This window comes from Ascaphus truei (assembly GCF_040206685.1).
Source record: "Ascaphus truei isolate aAscTru1 chromosome 6 unlocalized genomic scaffold, aAscTru1.hap1 SUPER_6_unloc_1, whole genome shotgun sequence".
Classification (NCBI taxonomy): Eukaryota; Metazoa; Chordata; class Amphibia; order Anura; family Ascaphidae; genus Ascaphus; species Ascaphus truei.
In genome coordinates this window covers 469,742-493,378 of record NW_027453833.1, presented here as the reverse complement: position 1 = coordinate 493,378, position 23,637 = coordinate 469,742, and the positions used below count along the sequence as shown (strand labels likewise).

The window sequence follows — 23,637 nt, the reverse complement described above, 5'->3', positions numbered from 1 at the left end:
TAACCGTCCCTGAGACCGTGCTCAGAAATACCCCCAACAGTGTAACCGTCCCTGAGACCGTGCTCAGAAATACCCCCAACAGTGTAACCGTCCCTGAGACCGTGCTCAGAAATACCCCCCCAACCGTGTAACCGTCCCTGAGACCGTGCTCAGAAATACCCCCCAACAGTGTAACCGTCCCTGAGACCGTGCTCAGAAATACCCCCAACAGTGTAACCGTCCCTGAGACCGTGCTCAGAAATACCCCCAACAGTGTAACCGTCCCTGAGACCGTGCTCAGAAATACCCCCAACAGTGTAACCGTCCCTGAGACCGTGCTCAGAAATACCCCCCCCAACAGTGTAACCGTCCCTGAGACCGTGCTTAGAAATACCCCCAACAGTGTAACCGTCCCTGAGACCGTGCTCAGAAATACCCCCCCCAACAGTGTAACCGTCCCTGAGACCGTGCTCAGAAATACCCCCAACAGTGTAACCGTCCCTGAGACCGTGCTCAGAAATACCCCCAACAGTGTAACCGTCCCTGAGACCGTGCTCAGAAATACCCCCAACAGTGTAACCGTCCCTGAGACCGTGCTCAGAAATACCCCCAACAGTGTAACCGTCCCTGAGACCGTGCTCAGAAATACCCCCAACAGTGTAACCGTCCCTGAGACCGTGCTCAGAAATACCCCCCAACAGTGTAACCGTCCCTGAGACCGTGCTCAGAAATACCCTCCCAACAGTGTAACCGTCCCTGAGACCGTGCTCAGAAATACCCCCCCCAACAGTGTAACCGTCCCTGAGACCGTGCTCAGAAATACCCCCAACAGTGTAACCGTCCCTGAGACCGTGCTCAGAAATACCCCCAACAGTGTAACCGTCCCTGAGACCGTGCTCAGAAATACCCCCCAACAGTGTAACCGTCCCTGAGACCGTGCTCAGAAATACCCCCAACAGTGTAACCGTCCCTGAGACCGTGCTCAGAAATACCCCCCCCAACAGTGTAACCGTCCCTGAGACCGTGCTCAGAAATACCCCCAACAGTGTAACCGTCCCTGAGACCGTGCTCAGAAATACCCCCCCCACCAGTGTAACCGTCCCTGAGACCGTGCTCAGAAATACCCCCCCCAACAGTGTAACCGTCCCTGAGACCGTGCTTAGAAATACCCCCAACAGTGTAACCGTCCCTGAGACCGTGCTCAGAAATACCCCCCCCAACAGTGTAACCGTCCCTGAGACCGTGCTCAGAAATACCCCCAACAGTGTAACCGTCCCTGAGACCGTGCTCAGAAATACCCCCAACAGTGTAACCGTCCCTGAGACCGTGCTCAGAAATACCCCCAACAGTGTAACCGTCCCTGAGACCGTGCTCAGAAATACCCCCAACAGTGTAACCGTCCCTGAGACCGTGCTCAGAAATACCCCCAACAGTGTAACCGTCCCTGAGACCGTGCTCAGAAATACCCCCCCAACAGTGTAACCGTCCCTGAGACCGTGCTCAGAAATACCCCCAACAGTGTAACCCTGAGACCGTGCTCAGAAATACCCCCCAACAGTGTAACCGTCCCTGAGACCGTGCTCAGAAATACCCTCCCAACAGTGTAACCGTCCCGGAGACCGTGCTCAGAAATACCCCCAACAGTGTAACCGTCCCTGAGACCGTGCTCAGAAATACCCCCAACAGTGTAACCCTGAGACCGTGCTCAGAAATACCCCCAACAGTGTAACCGTCCCTGAGACCGTGCTCAGAAATACCCCCAACAGTGTAACCGTCCCTGAGACCGTGCTCAGAAATACCCCCAACAGTGTAACCGTCCCTGAGACCGTGCTCAGAAATACCCCCAACAGTGTAACCGTCCCTGAGACCGTGCTCAGAAATACCCCTTTTTATAAATATAACACACAGCCATGACCAGCAGGAAGGGACGGGTGGGAGGGACGGGTGGGAATCTTGACCCAGGGTGGGAATCTTGACCCAGTCTTCCTCAGAGGAGAGTGATAATACCTTGCTCGTTTGTCCTTTTATACCCCTCAAATTCCCGCCCAAACCGGACTCCTCCCTGCCTAGCACTCCTCAGCCAATGATGTGAGCCTTCCCCTAAGCCTAGCAACACACCTTCAACCAATCCCTGAACACCTGCCTTATCTCCACCTGGTAACAACCTACACCTTTCCCGCCTAAATCTCCAGCTTCCCATTAACCAATCACCTTTCAGCCCCTGTGACCGAGGTGAACCAGGGGTCATCCCCGTCCATCTCTCCTTTGGCTAATTACCAATGGGGATTTCAGAAGTGGGTTAACCTCTTCACTGCCAGGGGGCCTAGCGCTGCCGCCTTAGGTGTTTAGAAAGATCTGGTCCGTTTGCGGGGTGTTTCAGGTCCCTCAGCAGTAAATGTGATAGGAACTGCACGCATGCACGCACTGCCCGCCCCGCGCATACAAGTGCGCCCCATACACGCGCGCACACGCACGCCTCTGCGAACTATAGAGGAAGATAAACACTGCAACAGACTTCAAATTATCCAACAAACTATGGTACAGACGTTGTATGGCTGAGTGCTTTCAACCTTTTCCGATGATTTGCTAAGATGAGCGGCCCAGTCCTAGCACAGTGACGGCAACACTGCGTTATCTCCCCCTTATTCTGTGGGACCGGTCATGTGGTACATCCACTTCAGTACAGGGGAATGGGCGTCCGCGACCTCGCGCTGTCTGTAATGCGTGCGTGTGTCTGTGTGTGTGTCTGTGTGTGCGTGCGTGTGTGCGTGTGTGCGTGTCTGTGTGTGCGTGTCTGTGTGTGCGTGTCTGTGTGCGTGTCTGTGTGCGTGTCTGTGTGTGCGTGTCTGTGTGTGCGTGTCTGTGTGTGCGTGTCTGTGTGTGCGTGCGTGTCTCTGTGCGTGCGTGTCTCTGTGTGCGTGTCTGTGTGTGCGTGTCTGTGTGTGCGTGTCTCTGTGCGTGCGTGTCTCTGTGCGTGCGTGTCTGCGTGCGTGCGTCTCTGCGTGCGTGTCTCTGCGTGCGTGCGAGTCTCTGCGTGCGTGCGTGTCTCTGCGTGCGTGCGTGTCTCTGCGTGCGTGCGTGTCTCTGTGTGCGTGTGTGTGTCTGCCTGCGTGTGTCTGCGTGCGTGTCTCTGTGTGTGTGTGTGTGTGTGTGTGTGTGTGTGCGTGTCTCTGTGTGCGTGTCTCTGTGTGCGTGTCTCTGTGTGCGTGTCTCTGTGTGCGTGTCTCTGCGTGCGTGCGTGTCTCTGCGTGCGTGCGTGTCTCTGCGTGCGTGCGTGTCTCTGCGTGCGTGCGTGTCTCTGCGTGCGTGCGTGTCTCTGCGTGCGTGCGTGTCTCTGCGTGCGTGCGTGTCTCTGCGTGCGTGCGTGTCTCTGCGTGCGTGCGTGTCTCTGCGTGCGTGCGTGTCTCTGCGTGCGTGCGTGTCTCTGCGTGCGTGCGTGTCTCTGCGTGCCTCTGCGTGCGTGCGTGTCTCCGTTTGCGGGGTGTTTCAGGTCCCTCAGCAGTAAATGTGATAGGAACTGCACGCATGCACGCACTGCCCGCCCCGCGCATACAAGTGCGCCCCATACACGCGCGCACACGCACGCCTCTGCGAACTATAGAGGAAGATAAACACTGCAACAGACTTCAAATTATCCAACAAACTATGGTACAGACGTTGTATGGCTGAGTGCTTTCAACCTTTTCCGATGATTTGCTAAGATGAGCGGCCCAGTCCTAGCACAGTGACGGCAACACTGCGTTATCTCCCCCTTATTCTGTGGGACCGGTCATGTGGTACATCCGCTTCAGTACAGGGGAATGGGCGTCCGCGACCTCGCGCTGTCTGTAATGCGTGCGTGTGTCTGTGTGCGTGTCTGTGTGTGCGTGTCTGTGTGTGCGTGTCTGTGTGTGCGTGTCTGTGTGTGCGTGTCTGTGTGTGCGTGTCTGTGTGTGCGTGTCTGTGTGTGCGTGTCTGTGTGTGCGTGTCTGTGTGTGCGTGTCTGTGTGTGTGTGTCTCTGTGTGCGTGTCTCTGTGCGTGCGTGTCTCTGTGCGTGCGTGTCTCTGTGCGTGCGTGTCTGCGTGCGTCTCTGCGTGCGTGTCTGCGTGCGTGCGTGTCTCTGCGTGCGTGCGTGTCTCTGCGTGCGTGCGTGTCTCTGCGTGCGTGCGTGTCTCTGCGTGCGTGTGTGTGTGTTTGCCTGCGTGTGTCTGCGTGCGTGTCTCTGTGCGTGTCTCTGTGTGCGTGTCTCTGTGTGCGTGTCTCTGTGTGCGTGTCTCTGTGTGCATGTCTCTGCGTGCGTGCGTGTCTGCGTGCGTGCGTGTCTGCGTGCGTGCGTGTCTCTGCGTGCGTGCGTGTCTCTGCGTGCGTGCGTGTCTCTGCGTGCGTGCGTGTCTCTGCGTGCGTGCGTGTCTCTGCGTGCGTGCGTGTCTCTGCGTGCGTGCGTGTCTCTGCGTGCCTCTGCGTGCGTGCGTGTCTCTGCGTGCGTGCGTGTCTCTGCGTGCGTGTCTCTGCGTGCGTGCGTGTCTCTGCGGACGTCTCTCTGTGTGTGTGCGTGCGTGTCTCTGCGTGCGTGTCTCTGCGTGCGTGTCTCTGCGTGCGTGTCTCTGCGTGCGTGTCTCTCTCTGCGTGCGTGCGTGTCTGTGTGCGTGTCTCTCTCTGCGTGCGTGCGTGTCTCTGTGTGTGTGCGTGTCTCTGTGTGCGTGCGTGTCTCTGCGTGCGTGCGTGTCTGCGTGCGTGCGTGTCTCTGCGTGCGTGCGTGTCTGCGTGCGTGCGTGTCTCTGCGTGCGTGCGTGTCTCTGCGTGCGTGCGTCTCTGCGTGCGTGCGTGTCTCTGCGTGCGTGCGTGTCTCTGCGGGCGTCTCTCTGTGTGTGTGCGTGCGTGTCTCTGCGTGCGTGTCTCTGCGTGCGTGTGTCTGTCTGTGTGTGTGTGCGTGTGTGTGTGTGTGTGTGCGTGTGTCTGGTGTCTCTGCTGGTCATGTGATCACTAATTCCTGCCCCTGTTGGCACGCTGGATTCGTTAGTGGACGTACTTTGCATTCTAATTACTTATAGAGCATTACATGGTGTTGGTGCAGCCACCCCGGGGGTGCAGCCCTTGTGCCCCTCTGCATGGCCGGACGCGTCCGCGTACTGATTGAGATCCTGTTTCTATTCGCAGGCTGTAAGAAAAGGAAGAGAGGGGGCCGCAGAGGGAGCCGCCGGCCCAAGTCTAAGGCCAGCGTGGGCCGGGGGTGCAGCGCCCCCCCCCCGCCGGCCCAGAGCAAGGTGACCTGTGGTAAGTTGTGTCCTTGTGCCGGGGTAACGCTTCTGCCAGAAGCCGTGGTTGTGACGGGGTGACCTGTGCGATAAGGTCGGTGTGCTCAGCGCTGCGCAGACGCGGTGTGTAAAGCGGCAGTCCCGCTTCCTCCTTACAATGCCCGTGGTTGTGACGGGGTGACCTGTGCGATGGGGTCGGTGTGCTCAGCGCTGCGCGGACGCGGTGTGTAAAGCGGCAGTCCCGCTTCCTCCTTACAATGCCCGTGGTTGTGACGGGGTGACCTGTGCGATGGGGTCGGTGTGCTCAGCGCTGCGCGGACGCGGTGTGTAAAGCGGCAGTCCCGCTTCCTCCTTACAATGCCCGTGGTTGTGACGGGGTGACCTGTGCGATGGGGTCGGTGTGCTCAGCGCTGCGCGGACGCGGTGTGTAAAGCGGCAGTCCCGCTTCCTCCTTACAATGCCCGTGGTTGTGACGGGGTGACCTGTGCGATGGGGTCGGTGTGCTCAGCGCTGCGCGGACGCGGTGTGTAAAGCGGCAGTCCCGCTTCCACCTTACAATGCCCGTGGTTGTGACGGGGTGACCTGTGCGATGGGGTCGGTGTGCTCAGCGCTGCGCGGACGCGGTGTGTAAAGCGGCAGTCCCGCTTCCTCCTTACAATACCCGTGTTTATTTATCCCCTCTGCAACTTGTATCTGACTAACCCTTTCACTGCTGGGGCGGCCAGGCTCTGCGGGGGGCGCATAGTCTGCCCCCTGCTGGCCTTCTGTCTGTACCCCTCCCTTTTGTATACATGGGAGGGAAGCCGGGGGTCTCGGCAGCTGACGAGTGGTATATCTGGCAGCTCGGGGGACCACCTGGTTCTCGATCGGGGCAACTATCGCCAGTGGCGTTCCATCCAGGGGCAACAAGATGGCGTTTACATCTCCCGTGTGGCGCAGGCTAATTGAGCACAGCAGCCTCTAACCGGAAGACAGACCCACCCCGTCCCAGAGGGCCACCGCCAGGGCTGCAGCAAAGGTGGCCCAGTCCGTGGCCCAGTTGAAGAGTGAATCAGGGCTACCCCTAATGCGTGGTCTGTTGGTGGCCCGTGATGACTGGAGTTGCTCTCTGCGTGGCAGGAAGTAACCGCCGGCACGTCCCCTGGGACGGACCTCGGGGTCCCTGGGCTGGAAGTACAGGTGCTTTATCTCTGGGGTCCCCCTTTGCAGCCACGTAGAAAGAAAGGGGGTGCAGATCGCCGATTCTCTCCCGCCGCCGCCGGCGTTCTTCTGTCTCTGGAACGAGGATCTGAAAGAAAATAAGAGGAATTTTTTTTCTTGAGGGATTGCGCTTTTAACTGGAAGTACCCGCGCGTTCCTCAGTGCGGAGCCTGATCCGGGGATCACATACCTGTACCCCAACTGCACACAGAGACAGGGAGATACCCCCCCCGTGCATTGTGACCAGGGAGATACCCCCCGTGTGCATAGTGACCAGGGAGATACCCCCCGTGTGCATAGTGACCAGGGAGATACCCCCCGTGTGCATAGTGACCAGGGAGATACCCCCCGTGTGCATAGTGACCAGGGAGATACCCCCCCCCCCCGTGTGCATAGTGACCAGGGAGATACCCCCCGTGTGCATAGTGACCAGGGAGATACCCCCCGTGTGCATAGTGACCAGGGAGATACCCCCCGTGTGCATAGTGACCAGGGAGATACCCCCCCCGTGTGCATAGTGACCAGGGAGATACCCCCCGTGTGCATAGTGACCAGGGAGATACCCCCCCCCCCCGTGTGCATAGTGACCACTGAGATACCCCTCTCCTGTGCATAAGTGACCTTACCCGCTGCTCGGCATCGGCTCAGTAACGTGTCTTCGCTTTCACCCGTGTGCTGCCCGTGACACTGCGTGTTCATGGCCTGTGTAACACCCGTGTGCTGCCCGTGACGCTGCGTGTTCATGGCCTGTGTAACACCCGTGTGCTGCCCGTGAAGCAGCGTGTTCATGGCCTGTGTAACACCCGTGTGCTGCCCGTGACGCCGCATGTTCATGGCCTGTGTAACACCCGTGTGCTGCCCGTGAAGCAGCGTGTTCATGGCCTGTGTAACACCCGTGTGCTGCCCGTGACGCCGCGTGTTCATGGCCGGTGTAACACCCGTGTGCTGCCCGTGAAGCCGCGTGTTCATGGCCTGTGTAACACCCGTGTGCTGCCCGTGAAGCAGAGTGTTCATGGCCTGTGTAACACCCGTGTGCTGCCCGTGAAGCAGAGTGTTCATGGCCTGTGTAACACCCGTGTGCTGCCCGTGACGCTGCGTGTTCATGGCCTGTGTAATACCCGTGTGCTGCCCTTGACGCTGCGTGTTCATGGCCTGTGTAACAACCGTGTGCTGCCCGTGACGCCGCGTGTTCATGGCCTGTGTAACACCCGTGTGCTGCCCGTGAAGCAGCGTGTTCATGGCCTGTGTAACACCCGTCTGCTGCCCGTGAAGCAGCGTGTTCATGGCCTGTGTAACACCCGTGTGCTGCCCGTAACGCCACGTGTTCATGGCCGGTATAACACCCGTGTGCTGCCTGTGAAGCAGCGTGTTCATGGCCTGTGTAACACCCGTGTGCTGCCCGTGACGCCGCGTGTTCATGGCCGGTGTAACACCCGTGTGCTGCCCGTGAAGCAGCGTGTTCATGGCCTGTGTAACACCCGTGTGCTGCCCGTGACGCCGCGTGTTCATGGCCTGTGTAACACCCGTGTGCTGCCCTTGAAGCAGCGTGTTCATGGCCTGTGTAACACCCGTGTGCTGCCCGTTACGCCACGTGTTCATGGCCGGTGTAACACCCGTGTGCTGCCCGTGAAGCAGCGTGTTCATGGCCTGTGTAACACCCGTGTGCTGCCCGTGACGCCGCGTGTTCATGGCCGGTGTAACACCCGTGTGCTGCCCGTGAAGCAGCGTGTTCATGGCCTGTGTAACACCCGTGTGCTGCCCGTGACGCTGCGTTTTCATGGCCTGTGTAACACCCGTGTGCTGCCCGTGACGCTGCGTTTTCATGGCCGGTGTAACACCCGTGTGCTGCCCGTGAAGCAGCGTGTTCATGGCCTGTGTAACACCCGTGTGCTGCCCGTGAAGCAGCGTGTTAATGGCCTGTGTAACACCCGTGTGCTGCCCGTGACGCTGCGTGTTCATGGCCTGTGTAATACCCGTGTGCTGCCCGTGACGCTGCGTGTTCATGGCCTGTGTAACACCCGTGTGCTGCCCATGAAGCAGCGTGTTCATAGCCTGTGTAACACCCGTGAAGCAGCGTGTTCATAGCCTGTGTAACACCCGTGTGCTGCCCGTGAAGCAGCGTGTTCATGGCCTGTGTAACACCCGTGTGCTGCCCATGAAGCAGCGTGTTCATGGCCTGTGTAACACCCGTGTGCTGCCCATGAAGCAGCGTGTTCATGGCCTGTGTAACACCCGTGTGCTGCCCGTGAAGCAGCGTGTTCATAGCCTGTGTAACACCCGTGTGCTGCCCGTGAAGCAGCGTGTTCATAGCCTGTGTAACACCCGTGTGCTGCCCGTGAAGCAGCGTGTTCATAGCCTGTGTAACACCCGTGTGCTGCCCGTGAAGCAGCGTGTTCATAGCCTGTGTAACACCCGTGTGCTGCCCGTGACGCTGCGTGTTCATGGCCTGTGTAATACCCATGTGCTGCCCGTGACGCTGCGTGTTCATGGCCTGTGTAATACCCGTGTGCTGCCCGTGACGCTGCGTGTTCATGGCCTGTGTAATACCCGTCTGCTGCCCGTGACGCTGCGTGTTCATGGCCTGTGTAATACCCGTGTGCTGCCCGTGACGCTGCGTGTTCATGGCCTGTGTAATACCCGTGTGCTGCCCATGAAGCAGCGTGTTCATGGCCTGTGTAACACCCGTGTGCTGCCCGTGACGCTGCGTGTTCATAGCCTGTGTAACACCCGTGAAGCAGCGTGTTCATAGCCTGTGTAACACCCGTGAAGCAGCGTGTTCATGGCCCGTGTAACACCCGTGAAGCAGCGTGTTCATGGCCCGTGTAACACCCGTGAAGCAGCGTGTTCATGGCCCGTGTAACAGGGATTAAGCTGCTCCTTTTAAATGGCCCCTTCAAAAGGCATCTCTCCAGCGCACACGCTAACAGCCCAGCACTGCAAGGGTTAATGACGGTAACACCGCTTTCTGCACGGAGAACAGTATAGTGTCTGAGCACTGCTATGTGACGCGGCCCATGTTTACTAAGCAGTGTTATTCCGGGGTGCCGACAGCTGACACGGATGGGATTGCAGCGTTTGGCGTGTCTGTGCCTGCATCGCGGGGACGTCCTGTATCTCCCACCCCGCGTGCTAATAAATCCCCCCCCCCCGGGGATGCGCTGGGGAGGACGGCTTTCCTCATACAGCCACGTTTGCTTTGCCGTGGCAGCTCTTTACCTGGAGTCCACTGTGGTGGTTATTGCATCTTCTAACCCGTTTCCGCAGGGCAGCAAGAGCGTTTTATTCCGAGCCGCCACATAACGCCGGCGCGGGTCAGTCTGCGCTCGTTGGAAGCTGCGTGGTAACTGGGAGTAATGAGACGCGCGCGCGCACACACACACACACACACACACACACACACACACACACACACACACACACACACACACACACACACACACTCATTGCCTGTACAGTCTGCGCTCGTTGGACGCTGCGTGGCTGGTCATTGTGGTAACTGGGAGTAATGAGACACACACACACACACACACACACACACACACACACACACACTGACTCATTGCCTGTACAGTCTGCGCTCGTTGGACGCTGCGTGGCTGGTCATTGTGGTAACTGGGAGTAATGAGACACACGCACACACACACGCACACACACACACACACACACATACTCTGACTCAATGCCTGTACAGTCTCGCGTGTCCCCCACACACCCACTGTGCATTGCCAGGCCCTGTAACCGGGCTAATGGCCGCCCAGTAGTGTCCTGCCGAGTATCGCTGCCTCATCCCACCTATAAATACTAATGTGACCTCGTCTTTCATCGTCATCCAACATATTCACTAACGGCTTCTCCTCCCCCAGCTGCCGTGTAATGTGTGTGTGTGTGTGTGCTATGCCTGTTACATGCTCTCCCCGTGTAATGTGTGTGTGTGTGTGTGTGCGCTACGCCTGTTACATGCTCTCCCCGTGTAATGTGTGTGTGTGTGCTACGCCTGTTACATGCTCTCCCCGTGTAATGTGTGTGTGTGTGTGTGTGTGTGTGTGTGCTATGCCTGTTACATGCTCTCCCCGTGTAATGTGTGTGTGTGTGTGTGTGTGCTATGCCTGTTACATGCTCTCCCCGTGTAATGTGTGTGTGTGTGCTACGCCTGTTACATGCTCTCACCGTGTAATGTGTGTGTGTGTGTGTGTGTGTGTGTGTGTGTGTGTGCTATGCCTGTTACATGCTCTCCCCGTGTAATGTGTGTGTGTGTGTGTGCTATGCCTATTACATGCTCTCCCCGTGTATGTGTGTGTATGTGTGTGTGTGTGTGCTATGCCTGTTACATGCTCTCCCCCAGCTGCGTGTGTGTGCTATGCCTGTTACACACACAGCTGGGGGAGAGCATGTAACAGGCATAGCACACACACGCAGCTGGGGGAGAGCGTGTGTGTGTGTGTGCGCGCTATGCCTGTTACATGCTCTCCCCAGCTGCCTGTGTGTGTACTGTGTGTGTGTGTACTGTGTGTGTGTGTACTGTGTGTGTGTGTACTGTGTGTGTGTACTGTGTGTGTGTGTACTGTGTGTGTGTGTACTGTGTGTGTGTGTACTGTGTGTGTGTGTACTGTGTGTGTGTGTACTGTGTGTGTGTGTACTGTGTGTGTGTGTACTGTGTGTGTGTGTACGTGTGAAGCGTGCGTGTGTGTGGTGCGTGCGTTTGTGTGGTGTGTGTGTGTGTGTGTGTGTGTGTGGTGCGTGTGGTGCGTGTTATGCCTGTTACATTTCAGCTATTTGCAGGGAGCGAGTACTTAAAGAAAAGTTTCAGTTAATAAAATGTAACAAATGAAAACCACCAAACCTGTGCTTCCTCCGAAGGATAAACCCGTACGGCCTTTCTCCCGCCAATGTCATGTTTTCCTACCGCTGAAACGTAACCCTTTAAGTGCTGGAGAGATTTCATGCGTGTTGCAGAGTTCGCTTGACTGCCTAGTATTGGAAATGGTCATTTTATACATTCTCATGTGGTTTTTTGCATTTATTTTAAAATGTAAACTTCAAACACAATGCGCTGTGTATCTCCTCCTCCTCCTCCTCCTCCTCTTCCTCCGGTCCTGTGCCTCTTCTCCTGAACACTCCCGCTGCCTTCCTGAAATAAGATGCTGTTATGTTGCTGTTCTCCTCTGCCGACCTTCTCTAAAATTTAAATTCCAGGTGTTCTGAGCAAAGGTTGATGGTTAAGAGAGAAAGTCTCTCAAAAAACGAAATCATGATCATGAGCTCTACCCTTCTCAAACAAGCGTACCACAAAGGTAAATGTATGCCTTCTCCAAGTGACCGCCTCTTGTGTTACGTTTCCCTACACACCTGGGCCAATATGACAGTCCCAGCACCTGTCCTCTGACCCCACGTGCATGCAGATACCAGAGCCACAGAGCATGGGGATAGGCGGCCATTGCTGGGCTGTGTTACATGAGCTTGTCCATTCCTCTGGGTGGGAGAAGGGTTTGCCACTCTGCCAAGGCCCCTCTGGCCAGACCTGGGGAGTAACATCTGATGGTGTAGGCTGCCCTCGGGGTCCTGATATGTTACGTTTGGGGGGTTATTTTTTGCTGCGTATGCTACATGTAAAGGGCTGCATACCCCCTAGAGAGCAGCACGTGGATATTTTGCCTGCACTGTAGTATTGGAACTTGCTGTATCCGTGCCGAGATGTTGGTGCTGCAGATACCAGAAATAAAAGGATTCCTTATTATCCATCTGTAAATAAACTGAAATGGACGTTTCACAGTCAGAGATTGTCCTGTAAAATCCTGCCATGGAGATTGGGCGTTGTCCCTTACTCCTGCATAGCCTTGTCCATCGAATGTTACCGTGCCTCCCGGCGCCCAAACCTTGCGTCCTGCACAGACGCTCGCTCTATGCCTGCACACCAGGGAAGCGCTTTTCCCTACCTAACTGGCATTGGTTGTGAAGTGGGGCCCTGGCTGTCGGAGGTCATTGCATTACATAAACTCTGCAGGTACCCCTAGCAGTGACCACGTTCATGGCGCAGTACCCCCCACGCTGCCCGCTGCTACACGCTGCCCGCTCGCGATACGCCCCTTATTTTCTGATATCTGCTGCTGCTCTGATAACGTCTTCTCGCCACTTAGCTGTTATTTGTCATTCTTTTTATTTCTTCTTGCGAAGGCGACGGAAATGTCTTGTGCAAATGGATATTTTTCAGTGTGTTGTTGCAAAGTGAATTTCTTGCTGCCTAATTAGAACAGAACACAGAAAATGTGCAATGTTTGTGTCACAAGCTCAACCTGTCTCTCTCGGTTCACAGTTAAGATCGCCAATGGAAACAAACCTTAACCAGCTGCTCTGACAGCCTGGTGCTGCAACATACCGCTAAGCACACGCGTGTTTCTCTGTGCTTCCGCCTGCGCTCTATTATACAAGCTCATCTCCAGAACAAATACGTGGACGCTCACTTTGTCATGAAATCCTAGAGGGAAACTGTCCTGACCTCGTTCTCCTGGTTGTGGTTTAAGGAGAGACATCTCTGTTACTAAGTTTGGCAGGGGAGCGGGATAAATATTCCGATTCCGGGCCTGCTAATGGAGTGGTACAAGCAGCAGTAATAGCGACGCAAAACCAAACACGCTTTCTCTAACATGCTCAATTATTTATCCACCTTCTAAAGTGATCTCCACATACGCGTGATCTCTGATCGAGTCACGTGTGCTCACTGTTCACGTGTACTAGTGATATATTGTCATGACGGAAGGAAAGAGAAACGGAACTGATATTCACTAAATGTATATATATCTATATGTATTTATATACAGGCTGGGTAACTGTTGCCTGTTGTGTTTTGCTAGACGTGCTGCTTAAACACGGGAGTATAGCAGCTCCACACATGGAGGGTGTCACACCGGCATGTTTCATCCATACGCGTCTCCTTCAAATGCATTGGAAATAGATGAATCCCATATCATTTCTGTTTGAATGCGTGTATATGATAAGAGATTGCACGCCGGAGCTGTCTCTGCCTTTGGTTAATACTGGGGCAGTCGCTGTTCTGGGTTAGGGGGTTCAGTTCTGATGTTGCCTCTGTAAAACCAACCTAAAAGATGGGAAACCTGTTCAGTGTAATGTGGCTTTTGTACTGTGGCCTAATGGAACCCATTCTTCCCTAAGCACTCCTATATTTGGTGCATTAACACGGTGCCGATCCCGTCTCCCCCTCATTACGTCACAAATCTGTGGCTCTCGTAGTTTTACGTTCAGTATAACTCGGGTATCTAACTCCAGTCCTCAAGGGCCACCAACAGGTCAGGTTTTCAGGATACCCCTGTGTCGACACAGGTGGCTCAGTCGAAGACTGAAGCAGGGATATCCTTTAAAACCTGACCCGGTGGTGGCCCTTGAGGATTGACATTGCCCCCCCGGTGTAGCTGCACGTCATTCTTACCTTCTGTGGGTGAGGACCGAGTCTCTCGCTGATTTTTAGGATTGTATCTTGCACACTTGCCCAGTCCGAGCCACCCCACAATCTTGTGTGAAGTCGATTCCTGAAACTGTCCAAATGAAATGTTATAACGTACAAGCCGTTGCACTAAATGTCAGAACTGCAATGATGTTAGTCCATCCAGACCTTTCCAATGCAGGGGCTTTTTTGATGCAAAGTATCTGAATGAGACGGATTTGTAGCGAGTGACTTCCCTATGCACGGAATCCCGGTAATGCGCACCCTCTGTGTGCTGCAGGGACCGCCGGCTCAGGGTCCTCTGTCTGTAACCCAGACTCTGCAAGGGTTCTTGGTTCTGAAGACTCCGATTTAAATTGTTCAGTTGGGTCTCGGGCCAAAGGCTATGAGGGATAACATCTCCACTGGCCCAGGGAGCTCATTTTTTTTTTTAAATTTTAAACTGCCTTCTGCTTATTCAAAAACAAAAGGTTTCTCTAAACGTTGCAAAATTGGGAGGAATTCAATGGTCACAAACCAATAAAAACTTTTTTTAACGTGTTAAATGAGCATTTTAGGAAGTGTTGAGAGATGTGAGATATTGGGCAGGGTTGTACCAGCCGGAAGTGAGACCAACTGCTCACCGGGTTTCTTACACCTGTACAGCCTTAAACATGCTCTCCGATAATCTGCCTAACAGCCCTTGCTAAGGTCTGGGTGAAGAATGGGGCATAGAGTGTAATGCTTCGGGTAATATATGTTATAATCTTTTGTAAAAAGAAAATGGTATTCTGACATTGTTTAAAGAAACATTAAAATTTGCATTGGTTCCAAGTGTTCTGTACCAAAGCTTTGTAACGATTTCAATAAAGATACGATGCATTCTCTGCCCTTCTGCTTTCCATCCCAATCAAAGAATAAAATCTCATTTGTCACCTGTGAAGTCTGTCCCTTCCAAATATTCTCCTTCTGTCATTTTTCCAGCTGCAAACGCGTGTCTTAGTTTGGTGGCACTGTGTGTAATGGCCCAGACAAACACAGCCATTGTGTGTGTGTGTATGTAAATGTACTGTAACATCTGCTAGCATAATAATCTCCCACAACACTCACAATTCCCCCCAGAGGAGCCGAAGTGTTTACTTTGCAGTATGTTTCTCAAGTGTCTGAGATCCCCTCGTCCCCTCCCCACTTCCACGTGCCCTCCTAGCCATGTCCCCACGTGCCCTCACCACTCCCACGTCCCCTCGCCCTCCTCCCCACACCCTCCCCCCCCCACATCCTCCCCATGCCCTCCTACCCTCGTCCCATGCCCACGCCCTCCTCCCCATGTCCCCACACCCTCCCCCCCACATCCTCCCCATGTCCTCATGCCCACGCCCTCCTCCCCATGTCCCAACGTGCCCTCCCCATGTCACCATGCCTGCTGCTCAGGGCTTAGGCCAAGGACAGTGTTGTGGTAACAATGTGAATGGGATAATATTCTGCTTGAGCCCAGTATCCACTCTGAAAAAGGCTTTACCGATTCTGAGATCACCATTTAGGGGCCACAGGAGCTGGTCTTACAGCCATAACACGACATAAATTCCTGTCCTGTTATTAAAGTGACAGGCTTGCCAGCGGTTTAACACTTCTACTTCCAAGGGTGGGACCAGTAACGCTAACCCCCAACACGCAGAGAACGGGTTAAGGGAGAATTCCTGTTTCCGCTGCTTTGAATGGTTCTGTATTTGCAGAGAGTGCTGTGTGTTTGCGCTGCCAAAATGTGTCATATTTTGCCCTCTCAGTTAAACACTTCCGCAGGTCGACCTTCCACAAGAAAAGAGAAAAAAATAAAGAGGAAAAAAAAATCACTAAATAAGCGTATGTAACAAGCCACCTGGGCTTCTTTTTTCAACATCTTTATTTTCGTATTCCTTCCAACATAACGTTTCTTTTTAGAGGCTCCCACTTAGAGTCCCCTGTACATTAGCAATATATCTTGAATGTGACAAGTCCAGTATGATCAGCCACTATATATATAGTGTATATATTTTGATATAACCCAATTAACGTGATGTTACTTTGCTAAAATACACAGCTGCCAACAATTACCAGCAATAAGCCAAAGAGAATGGTGTCCTAGTTCTGTATTGTAAGCAAGCCCTTTGTATAATATTCTATAGCTTATGTGAGACAGGTTTTATCATAGAGTTGAGATGATCAGTCTGCTGCCAGTTGTTCTCGTACCCTTTTCACAATTGGTCCCCCACCTGAGTCGCTGACAATGGAGAGGGTGGAGAAACTAGATTTGATAAAATATAAACCCGGTCTGAACCTTGTAATGTTGGCCGCCTTCTCATTAATTCCGTGGATTCCTTCTGGGCCTGAGGGTGTCGCAGCACTTTGCGGGCCCTTTTAGACATTGCAGGGATTGCATAATGGAAGAGACTGTCTTAAGATCATTATTTGCATGACTATGGTTTAGAACTATCTGTGCTTTTGGTACCACTGCGTTATTGTAATGGGTTTTGGCTTCTGTTTCCCCCTCTTCCCTCCCTTTTTCCTCCTCCCTTCCTAGGCATCCGTCTGCGTGTCCGAGCAGAATACTGCCAGCATGAGTCCATCTTGAGGCGGAATGTGCTGTCTGTCAAACAGGACCAGATGGAAAAGCAGTTTGACTTGTTCAGCCAGTCCAACACAGTGCTGAAATCCCGGGACCTCGGCTCCATCATCTGTGACATTAAGTTCTCAGAGCTCTCCTACCTGGATGCCTTCTGGACAGACTACATGAACGGCTCCCTGCTGGAGGCCCTGAAGGGCGTCTTCATAACAGATTCCCTCAAGGAGTCTGTGGGACAGGAGACCATCCAGCTCCTGGTCAATGTAGATGAAGATGATTACGAGGAAGGCCGGAGAGTGCTGCTGGAAAATGTCCCTCAGCCATCGGGGTGAGCTGGAGCTGCATGACCTGTCGCCAGACCTTAGGACTGCAGGGTGAGCTCCCATCCTGCATGTGGAGCAGTGCAGACACATCTACTATGCCTGCTGGTTATCAGGGATACACTCGATGTTTAGATTAAAACGTATTGGCAGGACTTGCGTTTAGTTGTCATTCGACTCCCACACAATGAAGCCTCAAGATCCTGTCCTTTCTGAAGTGTAGGAGGTTACTTGAAGGGGCACGTTGGGGGAGGGAATTCTCTGAAGATGGGGAGTAGGTAACAAACCCGTGACATGACGGTTTAACCTAGTCTTTCCCATGAAAGGAAGGCTTGGTGATGAACTTGTCCCATGCAATGGTCTTTGTTCCTTGGATGAAGTTTCTACCTCAGGCTCTGTATGGAGTCAGGAGACTTGTGTGGCATCAGTGCCTCTGTAATAAGAAAGGGGGATTATTGTCATCCAAGTGCTAAACCTCTCTGTACCTTGAAGGGTTTTGAGACATGCCAATGTGCGCACAGCCCCAGCCACTGATATACCCACAGAGCAATGCCTTGGTCCTTCAGCTCTCAATGTCAGAGTGTGTGTATACTGTACACCTGGTTACCCAGCCATCCTCCACTTAGTGTACAGTAGTTTTCTGTGTCCCAAACAGTCAGTAACTGACCGGCCTGTAGAGTCGCTCTGACATTGGGGTTACACGGCCTGTAACTGACCGGCCTGGAGAGTCGCTCTGACATTGGGGTTTCACGGCCTGTAACTGACCGGCCTGGAGAGTCACTCTGACTTTGGGGTTACAGGGCCTGTAACTGACCGGCCTGGAGAGTCGCTCTGACATTCGGGTTTCACGGCCTGGAGAGTCGCTCTGACATTGGGGTCTCACGGCCTGTAACTGACCGGCCTGGAGAGTCGCTCTGACATTCGGGTTTCACGGCCTGGAGAGTCGCTCTGAAATTGGCTTTGTCCGAAGTCACTTCAGCTCCCAAGTACTGGAGAAGGTTAATGGGTATTATTCTTATACGAGCATTAACGTGGTCAGTGAGACGACTGTAGGATTTGTTATTTTCACACTATGCTGTGAGCTTTTGTTCTAACATTCAGCTTCCTCATTTGGAGGGTATATTTTGGGAATAAAACATGGCGCTGGATACACCAGTTGAAGGGAATACATTAATTAAGGGGAGGTACAGGATGAGAATTTTCTAATCCTTCAAAATATACATTTGTTTTTCCGGGTTATAAAGAAAGAAAAAGTCCACTCAGGCGTTGCCCTGTAAGAAAGGTTTGTGCAAACGGCACACTGGGAATTCCAGTTTGCACCGGTGCATAGGATACCACGCCATAGTGGGAGGAGACGGGGCGTAGTGGTTAAAGTTTCCGTCCTAGAATGCACACGCTTTTGGACTGTTCCATCCCCGGGATATTTTATTAAGAATTTCAATTTATGCCATTTGTATAGAATCCTAAATATAGAGGGTTTTTTTTTCTTTAAATATACAGTATGTAAAAATGGTAGCTTTTTGAGGAAAGCTTTGTACATGTATTTGTTATAAAAAGAATCTAAAAACATTGGAAAATTCTCAGTGTCTTGAAAATAAAAATGTAAAAAATGAGTTTGGTTTCTCTTTTTTTACTGATTCATGCATTTTTAAACCTAAATATAGCTTTGTGCTCACAACTAGGACAAGCCAACTTAGCCAAAAATAAAACTGTTAGTGTAAAGTTGTTGTTCCGCCTTAAAAATATCTTATTAAATGTAACATGTCCCTTTTTGGGAGTCCAGTGAAAACAAATGCAGTTTTTTTCTTTTCAGCTTCAAATGTCTTTATTCTCTCTTAAAAATGCCTGATAATATTTTGGTAAAACCATCTGAACACAAGCTAATCAGTAATAATGGCTGATCCCTGCTCCGGTAAGGCTGCTCCAGTGTGTGGGGATTTCATTGTTAAACTTACTGGGTTTTGCACAAACCTTTCTTTGAAGCCGAATTCTTTACCCAATGTGTTAGAGCAGCAAGGTACAGGACAGGTCTGTGCAGTTCCAGAGGAAGCAGGAGCCGCAGTGATTAGTTACAGACCTAGCTGCACTGTAACCCCTCCCAAGTTATAAGGGGCATCACAAATTGAAAGTAAGAAGAAAGTAAAGGGATTTTAATTGTTTCTTCTTTACGGAAACTGTAAACGTGTTCTCCCGTGTATAATGAGAGCGGTGCCACTATTCCTAGCGGAAATAAATGATTGTGAATGGTATAAAGTGTAAAGATGCTCAGGATAAACTTGCACAAATGTCATAAAAATGCTTCTTTAAATATATCAATCTATCCCGGACAGGTCATGGGTCATGCGTGAGGAACGGGGTCCTACTCTGTACCTACATACTTGGGAACATCTCCTCTGGTTAATATGGGGGGTACAATTTTAGAGAAGGGGCATAGGAACCTTTAACGAGTGAGGCGATTCGTTACCACAATGTGGGGAAGATAACTACTTCAATACTCATACTGCATCGTATACTGGTCCCCAAGGTGCAAAACATCAGTGCCCACTCACTGTATCCTGGTATGGTGGCACCTTTAGGTAAGAGTGTATATTTGGGGAGGGCACCTTTAGGTAAGTGGGTATATTTTGGTGAGTATATTGGGTGAGCAGCTTTAGGTAAGTGGGTATATTGTGGTGGGTATATTTCGGGTCTGAACCTTTAGGTAAGTGGGTATATTTGGGGTGGGCAGCTTTAGGTAAGTGGGTATATTTTGGTGGCCACCTTTAGGTAAGTGGGTATATTTGGGGTGACAACTTTAGGTAAGTGGGTATATTTGGGAAGGGCACCTTTAGGTAAGTAGATATATTTGGGGAGGGTATCTTTAGGTAAGTGGGTATATTTGGATGGCCACCTTTAGGTAAGTGGGTATATTTGGGGTGACAACTTTAGGTAAGTGGGTATATTTGGGGTGACAACTTTAGGTAAGTGGGTATATTTGGGAAGGGCACCTTTAGGTAAGTGGGTATATTTGGGGCGGACATCTAGGTAAGTGGGTATATTTGGGGCGGGCACCTTTAGGTAACTGGGTATATTTGGGGCGGGCATCTAGGTAATGGTATATTTGGGCATCTAGGTAAGTGGGTATATTTGGGGTGGGCACCTTTAGGTAAGTGGGTATATTTTGAACGGATGTCTTTAGGTAAGTGGGTATATTTGGGGCTCCATTAAGTGGGTATAATTTGTTGGAAAACTGTCCCTATTAACCCGTCAGGAAACGCTCTCTCTATTAATTTGTTGGGAAACTCTCCCTATTAACTTGTTGGGAAACTCTCCCTATTAACTTGTTGGGAAACTCTGTCCCTATTAATTTGTTGGGAAACTCTGTCCCTATTAACTTGTTGGGAAACTCTGTCCCTATTAACTTGTTGGGAAACGCTGTCCCTATTAACTTGTTGGGAAACTCTGTCCCTATTAACTTGTTGGGAAACTCTGTCCCTATTAACTTGTTGGGAAACGCTGTCCCTATTAACTTGTTGGGAAACTCTGTCCCTATTAACTTGTTGGGAAACGCTGTCCCTATTAACTTGTTGGGAAACGCTGTCCCTATTAACTTGTTGGGAAACGCTGTCCCTATTAACTTGTTGGGAAACTCTGTCCCTATTAACTTGTTGGGAAACTCTGTCCCTATTAACTTGTTGGGAAACGCTGTCCCTATTAACTTGTTGGGAAACTCTGTCCCTATTAACTTGTTGGGAAACTCTGTCCCTATTAACTTGTTGGGAAACTCTGTCCCTATTAACTTGTTGGGAAACTCTGTCCCTATTAACTTGTTGGGAAACTCTCCCTATTAACTTGTTGGGAAACGCTGTCCCTATTAACTTGTTGGGAAACTCTGTCCCTATTAACTTGTTGGGAAACTCTGTCCCTATTAACTTGTTGGGAAACTCTGTCCCTATTAACTTGTTGGGAAACGCTGTCCCTATTAACTTGTTGGGAAACTCTGTCCCTATTAACTTGTTGGGAAACGCTGTCCCTATTAACTTGTTGGGAAACTCTGTCCCTATTAACTTGTTGGGAAACTCTGTCCCTATTAACTTGTTGGGAAACGCTGTCCCTATTAACTTGTTGGGAAACGCTGTCCCTATTAACTTGTTGGGAAACGCTGTCCCTATTAACTTGTTGGGAAACGCTGTCCCTATTAACTTGTTGGGAAACTCTGTCCCTATTAATTTGTTGGGAAACGCTGTCCCTATTAACTTGTTGGGAAACTCTGTCCCTATTAATTTGTTGGGAAACTCTCTTCCTATTAACTTGTTGGGAAACTCTCTTCCTATTAACTTGTTGGGAAATGTTTTCCCTATTAATGTGTTTGGAAATGTTTTCCCTATTAACTTGTTGGGAAACGCTGTCTGTATGGGAAAGTACCACACAGTACCACACCAGCTTATGTGTGCCATGGCATGTGCTTTGGGTGAGCAGAGCTCCCTGTCACATGTTTACCATATATAGAGTTGTTTACTACAAAGGAAGTGTGACTCATCAGTTTAAGTATGCATTTGCTACAACACTCAGCACTGATTGGAGGAAGCCTAACAAAAAATGCTATAAATAAGAGCCTAGGCTGGGGATAGTGCCAGAAGCTTCATCCATGGACCATGCAGGTGCCAGGCCAAGAATTCCCCTCGCTCTCTTGGGATCAGAGAAGACTGATTGGAGCTTCCCCAGGTGTTTGGAGTGTTTTTCCTGTTGTATGCTATATAGCTGTGCAAGCTGTAATTGAGAACATAACCAAAGCTACGTAAAATCCCTTTTTGATTACATCTCTAAGACTGTTTACTGACTCAGAGTGCAAGTTATTGGCTGAATCCAGAATCTTTGCAGTACACACTCTGACACACACACTGACATACACACACTCTGACATACTGTGACGGTAGGGGTAAATATGTCTGATGTTAATAAAGGTTAAGCTTGCCATTACCCCTACCTGTCAATAATACACTGGTATTATGTATTGTGTGATATATATATATTTTTCTTATGTAACACTCCAATCCCCCCCGCAGCAGGAGATAGGGTGTACATGTGTGTGTGAACATGGTTCCGACCCGCTCCCGATGGGATTAGAGTGTTAGCTTCCTGGTTCGTTACCTGTGATCTCAGGGTTCCTTCTGGCAGGTTCAGGCCTTGGCTGTAATGGAGGATGAAGTGGTGGTTGTGAGTATAGGACAAGAAATAGGGCGCCAGGATCTTTTGCAACTCAAAGGCAAGACAGTTTCAGGGATTCCACTGTGTCAATGATCAATCTCGGCATACATCCGAGCCCAAGTGCATCACTCCTTCCCTGGGCAGGATAAAACTAGGCATCTTCAGCCATGAAGGCAGGAAATACCAGCAATGGTAATACCCCATCTGTCTCCTCTCAGCATCCCTCCGGAACCCTTCCCTCACAGGTAAGTACTTCTGTGCAGGCTTTAGCCTCTAGTCCACCTCAAGCCTTAGGCTGAGGCCATGGAGCCCTCACGGAGGCTGGGAAGTGACCCGCGTGAAGCGGGTGCTTTCCCTGGCCATGGTAGACGGGTCGTGGGGGGCGTGCCTAGGGGCGTCACGGAGCTGGTTCGCCCTCATTGGGTGAACCACTCACGTGACCGGCCTGTCGCGCCAAGAAATCAGTTTGAACTGATTTTTTGTGCACGCTAGCCCCCACGCCGCATGGACGCGATCACTGCCTTAAGGCTGTCTGATCGCTCAGCGTCTGCACGGTCTGCGGCATCATGGCCCCAGCCTTACATTGAACAGAGGAGCCTGGTTCACCAACCTCCTCCGCAAGAGTGGTCTCCTGTTGGCTTCCTAGTCCTTAGCACCCTGCGTCTCAGAATACTCCTTCTGCTTGAGCTTCATATAGGAAGGTCTTCTCTTCACTCGCCCTAGACTGTCATCCCAGGAGCTTGAGGCCCCCCGGTAGTCTACATTAAACATCCCTGTTCATCACCCCTAGATGAGGTATGAACCTGCACTTCCCTAGGTGAGGAATTAACTCCTCTCTAGCAGCTTCCACTTAGTCATCCAGCAGGAGCCATACTATCCCTCCCCCTCACTCTAGCTGCTCCACAAGCCCTGATTTGTGCCTGTAAGTTGCTACACTCAGCAACTGAGTTGATGTGATGTCACCAGCTCACTATTAACCCCAGCACTGCCTGCTCTTACCAGGACGTATGTGCCAGGTTGGGGGGAAATTAGTGAGGGACAACACTTAGTTCCAGCAGCTCAGGAACCAGGGGTTAATGTGTTTGCAGGAGAAATGTCTCAAATCGGGTTGTGACCTTTCCCTGTATCCTTGTTATGTTGCAAATGTTATGTTGTAGTTCTACCCACCAATCAGGGCCTGGGCATGTAGGCAGCACCTTTCTACCCACCAATCAGGGCCTGGGCATGTATAGTGTTGCCAGGTGGCTTCTCCGAAAATACTGGACTCAATGGTGAAAGGTGCGTCGGGTCACTATGTCCAGGGAGGAAAATACCGGACACATGTCCAGTATTACAGTACCTCTCATTTTTTACTGGACAGAGTATCCAAATACAGGACAATCTAGTTCAATACCGAACACCTGGCAACCCTAGGCATGTAGGCAGCAACTTCCTACCCACCAATCGGGGCCTGGACATGTAGGCAGCACCTTCCTACCCACCAATCAGGGCCTGGGCATGTAGGCAGCACCTTCCTACCCACCAATCAGGGACTGGGCATGTAGGCAGCACCTTCCTAACCACCAATCAGGGACTGGGTATGTAGGCAGCACCTTCCTACCCACCAATCAGGGCCTGGGCATGTAGGCAGCACCTTCCAACCCACCAATCAGGGCCTGGGTATGTAGGCAGCACCTTCCTAC

General features: G+C 51.8%; 1 protein-coding gene across 2 annotated transcripts in view; it reads left to right on the top strand.

Moving 5' to 3' along the window:
• LOC142473372 (death effector domain-containing protein-like) overlaps window positions 1-18,372 on the top strand; it is a 57,672-nt gene extending 39,300 nt beyond the window's left edge. For both annotated transcript variants that reach the window (XM_075580609.1, XM_075580610.1), the window contains exons 4-5: window positions 5,117-5,233; window positions 16,407-18,372. In XM_075580609.1, coding sequence (XP_075436724.1) covers window positions 5,117-5,233; window positions 16,407-16,780 — 491 coding nt within the window. In that variant the 3' untranslated portion in view covers window positions 16,781-18,372. The remainder of the gene's footprint in view (window positions 1-5,116; window positions 5,234-16,406) is intronic.
• Window positions 18,373-23,637: the final 5,265 nt, after the last annotated feature.